The sequence below is a fragment of the Perognathus longimembris genome, chromosome 3 (genome assembly GCF_023159225.1).
Source record: "Perognathus longimembris pacificus isolate PPM17 chromosome 3, ASM2315922v1, whole genome shotgun sequence".
Taxonomy (NCBI): domain Eukaryota; kingdom Metazoa; phylum Chordata; class Mammalia; order Rodentia; family Heteromyidae; genus Perognathus; species Perognathus longimembris.
Window position 1 is genome coordinate 17,325,654 of NC_063163.1, and position 5,127 is coordinate 17,330,780.

At 49.4% G+C, this 5,127-nt stretch overlaps 1 protein-coding gene across 1 annotated transcript; it reads left to right on the forward strand.

Moving 5' to 3' along the window:
• The first annotated feature begins 2,367 nt into the window (after window positions 1-2,367).
• On the forward strand, window positions 2,368-4,542 carry Slitrk1 (SLIT and NTRK like family member 1). The gene has a single exon (XM_048340799.1). The coding sequence runs from the start codon at window positions 2,432-2,434 to the stop codon at window positions 4,514-4,516; it is 2,085 nt and encodes a 694-aa protein (XP_048196756.1). The 5' UTR covers window positions 2,368-2,431; the 3' UTR covers window positions 4,517-4,542.
• Window positions 4,543-5,127: the final 585 nt, after the last annotated feature.

Genomic DNA, 5,127 nt, shown 5'->3' on the forward strand with positions numbered 1-5,127 from the left:
TTCTTGCAGTCCCCTGCCCCCATGATCTGCAAATGTACACATGCTTAAATATTTGTGTTTTTTTATGCAAATTGTTAGCAGGCTGATAGCAGCTGTCTGACTTGCCTAAGACATAATCAAAAGGGAAGTGTGGTAAGCACAACATTTCAGCTACCTCTGAAGAAAGCACCAAACGCAGTCACCCCATTCTTTTAATTGACTGAAAATTCCAAACCACAAAATAATGCCAAAAAATCTCACTTTTTTTGAAAGACAAGGTCTCCACTCTGATTAGAGTGAGCAAAATAATCATATAGAAGAAACAGTGTCTCACTTTCATCACAGCAGCCTGTAGAACTTGGGCTAAATAATCTCCACTCATGGAAGAAACTGGACACCCTCTCCCTGGGAGAAAACTGAATTTTGTGCCCCACTTGTGTCAGTGACCTGAGCTAAGAGTTGCTGCCTGCTCCTTGCAGATAACCTCCACTCCAGGCTTCAGAAAAGGGAGACTGCTCTTCTCTTCTCTCAAAATGCAACTGGTTATTTACTTGTCTGCATGTTTAAGTCTCCCTATCTGTGGAAACTTTGTGAGTGAGATGTGTGTGTGTGTGTGTGTGTGCACACCAGACACACATTTAGAGATTGGGATTTTCACTGCCCCCCTCCCTTCTTTTCCAGATATCAGAGAAAGCTTTTAGGTCTCCAAGATGTAAGCATGTATGGTGTTTTTAGCCTGCAGACTTAAATAACGTTCAGGAAATATTAGGAGAGTAACTGAACTCTCTACTGACAAAATTGACTAAAATTCTATAACAAGTTTGTAAAAAAAAAAGATATCTATCTATCTATATATGCCTAAATTATACACCTTGCAACAAATATCCCATGGCCGACTAGGATCTTATGTAATACATATGTTCTGAACAGCCACTTTCTACATTCCTCCCTCCCCCATTTTTTAAAAGGTTTCCAACACATCAAATGGCATAAAACAGCCTTACCGCAGAGAAGGGAGATGCATTTAAAGCACCAATGAAAATGGCGTGCAGTATAATTACCTCAAATTGCTGTTCGCTTGACACCCTGACACTAATTTTATTCAAGCCATTGGGAAATAAATGTTTTAAAAGCACTGCTTTTCTGAATGTTAGAGCTGGGATGGGGAGGTGCAGGGAGGTGGGGGGGCGAGAGGTCGGTAAGGAAAGGAAAGGGTAAAGTTTCCAGCACACAGAAAGAATTAAATAATCCATTTCACATAAGCGTCTATGCAGATTGACAGCTTTTAATGCCCACATTTTTAACGCTTGCCCTGTACCAGGACTGATCCCCCCACCTCCCCACCCCCCCTGCATTCCCTCACCAGATGGATTTTTGCTACTGCAGATCAGCAGAGGGTGTCAGATCTTTCCGAGTGCACCAGGCTGGAACGAGCCGGGCTTCTTAGCAACTCTCTTCTCCCCCTCCCTCCTCCTCTCTCCCTCCCCTCTCCCCATTCTCGCGCTCTCTTCCTCCCTCAGACAACTCGTTCCCCTCTTCCCCCCCACCCCCCCGCACGTAATTCCGAAAGAGCAGAAGAAAGAGAAGGAGAACAAGAAAAGAAGAGCTAGTAAGCTAGAGCTCCAGCACAGAATTTCCAGAAAGAAAGACAGGAAATAGAATAAAAGAGGAAAAAAAAAAAAAAAGGCCAAAGAGAGGACCAAAGCGGAGGCAAAGGAGAAGGATGGACCATCACAAAACGCAGCGGTTGCGGAAAATTTCCAGCGCCATTGGTTGGGCAGCGTGAGTCCTTTGGTCAGGCGTGATTTCAGCACCGGGGGGACTGGACAGCAGCACCTCCGGGTGGACTTCGGGGCCACCCGCAACCCTAGCAGGAACTCCTCTCCAGCCAGCGCCACAGCAGAAGCCAGAAGCCGAGGAAACCCCCCGCTTTGTATCAGAGGCAAGGTCAGTCCGACGCACAGCCATGCCCAAGGCAGTGCGCCTGTACTAGGCTGCAAACCTGCTCCTTTCTCTAATGTACGCTCGCTTCTAATGACTAGCATTGTTCCCTTTCTGGTTAGTGAGGACCAGTAGACGCGATTCCGTAAGGCTGTATTTTTTGTTGCTAATTTTCTATGTCTCTATTTCACTTCTGTAGATACATTTTTAAGGGCTGAGGGGTGTAAGGCTTTGGGGTTGTTGTGTGTTTCCTACTTTTTTTTTTTTTTTTTTTTGCTTGCTTTGCACTACGTGCCTGGGTAGTTTGTTAATATAATTATTGACTGGCCTCTGGGCTATTGCAGTGAGGGGGGGTTAGGGAGGAAAGAATCCACCCCACCCCCCCAACCCCTTTTCTTCTTCCCTGAGATCGGACGTTGGAGCACTAAATGAACTTGAATCGTGTCTGTGGCGAGCAGGATGGTTGCCGTTACTCTGTGATGCGATCGGGGATGAATTGCTCGCTTTAAAAATGCTGCTTTGGATTTTGTTGCTGGAGACGTCTCTTTGTTTTGCCGCTGGAAACGTGACAGGGGACGTTTGCAAAGAGAAGATCTGTTCTTGCAATGAGATAGAAGGGGACCTACATGTAGACTGTGAAAAGAAAGGCTTTACAAGTCTGCAGCGTTTCACCGCCCCGACCTCCCAGTTTTACCATTTATTTCTGCACGGCAATTCCCTCACTCGACTTTTCCCCAATGAGTTCGCTAACTTTTATAATGCGGTTAGTTTGCATATGGAAAACAATGGCTTGCATGAAATCGTGCCGGGGGCTTTCCTGGGGCTGCAGCTGGTGAAAAGGCTGCATATCAATAATAACAAGATCAAGTCTTTTCGAAAGCAGACTTTTTTGGGGCTGGACGATCTGGAATACCTCCAGGCGGATTTTAATTTATTAAGGGATATAGACCCGGGGGCTTTCCAGGACTTGAACAAGCTGGAGGTACTCATTTTAAATGACAACCTCATCAGTACCCTGCCTGCCAATGTGTTCCAATACGTGCCCATCACCCACCTCGACCTCCGGGGAAACCGGCTGAAAACGCTGCCCTATGAGGAGGTCTTGGAGCAAATCCCTGGCATCGCGGAGATCCTGCTGGAGGATAACCCCTGGGACTGCACCTGTGATCTGCTGTCCCTGAAAGAATGGCTGGAGAACATTCCCAAAAACGCCCTGATCGGCCGAGTGGTCTGCGAAGCCCCCACCAGACTGCAGGGGAAAGACCTCAATGAAACTACTGAGCAGGACTTGTGTCCTTTGAAAAACCGAGTGGATTCTAGTTTGCCGGCGCCCCCTGCCCAAGAAGAGACCTTCGCTCCTGGCCCCCTGCCAACTCCGTTCAAGACAAATGGACCCGAGGACCACGCCACCCCGGGGGCTGCTCCAAATGGAGGTACAAAGATTCCTGGCAACTGGCAGATCAAGCCCACTGCCCCGATCGCCACCGGTAGCGCCAGAAACAAACCCCCAGTGAATGCCTTGCCCTGTCCTGGGGGCTGCAGCTGCGACCACATCCCGGGGGCGGGCTTAAAGATGAACTGCAACAACCGGAACGTGAGCAGTTTGGCTGATTTGAAGCCTAAACTCTCCAACGTGCAGGAGCTCTTCCTGCGCGATAATAAGATCCACAGCATTCGCAAATCCCACTTTGTGGATTACAAGAACCTCATTCTGTTGGATCTGGGCAACAACAATATCGCCAGCGTGGAGAACAACACTTTCAAGAGTCTTCTGGATCTCAGATGGCTCTACATGGATAGTAACTACCTAGACACGCTGTCCCGGGAGAAATTCGCTGGACTGCAGAATCTCGAATATTTGAACGTGGAATACAACGCGATCCAGCTCATCCTCCCGGGCACTTTCCACGCCATGCCCAAACTGAGGATCCTCATTCTCAACAACAACTTGCTGAGGTCCCTCCCGGTGGATGTGTTCGCGGGGGTCTCGCTTTCCAAGCTCAGCCTGCACAATAATTACTTCATGTACCTCCCGGTGGCCGGGGTGCTGGACCAGTTAACCTCCATCATCCAGATCGACCTGCACGGAAACCCCTGGGAGTGCTCCTGCACCATTGTGCCTTTCAAACAATGGGCAGAACGCCTGGGCTCCGAAGTGCTGATGAGCGACCTCAAGTGTGAGACGCCCGTGAACTTCTTCAGAAAGGATTTCATGCTCCTTTCCAATGACGAGATCTGCCCCCAGCTGTACGCCAGGATCTCGCCCACGTTAACTTCGCACAGCAAAAACAGCACTGGGTTGGCGGAGACCGGGACGCATTCCAACTCCTACCTAGACACCAGCAGGGTGTCCATCTCCGTGTTGGTCCCGGGACTGCTGCTGGTGTTTGTCACCTCCGCCTTCACCGTGGTGGGCATGCTCGTGTTTATCCTGAGGAACCGGAAGCGGTCCAAGAGAAGGGACGCCAACTCCTCAGCGTCCGAAATCAATTCCCTCCAGACCGTGTGTGACTCTTCCTACTGGCACAACGGGCCTTACAATGCCGATGGAGGTCACAGAGTGTATGACTGTGGTTCGCATTCACTCTCAGACTAAATCCCCTGCCCCACCTGGGAGGGGAGCAAGAAAAGAGATCTCCCCTCCTCCGCCGCTGCCAGCACCCCAGGAGGGAGTAGAGCACTGACCCAAATCTAGCGTGCCCCAAGCTGGGATGAGCATAAGTGAATAACTGGGAACTCACTCAGCTGAGCGGCCTGACCCTATCGCTCCTTTGTCCAGACAAATACATAAATAAATAGAAATAATGACGACTGTGGAGAGCTGGGAGAATGCAACTAGCTTGCTCTTTTCGCGCTGAGCTCCTTTTTGAATGAAAGCCCAGCTGCTGGGCGCTGCAAGAAGAATGGGGTGCCGCCCCCCCCCGCCCCCCCGCATAAGGACCTATGGGGTGACTGCTGTAGTCCTATACTTATATCCATATATTCACATCTTAGAGAGAGATCGCTATTTTTCCCCTGTGGACAGCCCCTCCGATGGCTCCCTGTTGACTTCGCAGGGTTGGGCAGTTGCACGAAGGCATGAATGTATTGTACATAAATAACTCTGACTTCTGACAAATCAGAAACAAAAACACACAAAAAAAAACAAGTGCTGCATGGCTCGCATGAAATCCACTCACGCTCCAGGGACACTCCGGATCCTCCCTT

Coding starts and splice junctions, on each gene's coding strand:
- Slitrk1 (XM_048340799.1), top strand. CDS start 2,432: ATGCTGCTTTGGATTTTGTTGCTGGAGACGTCTCTTTGTTTTGCCGCT.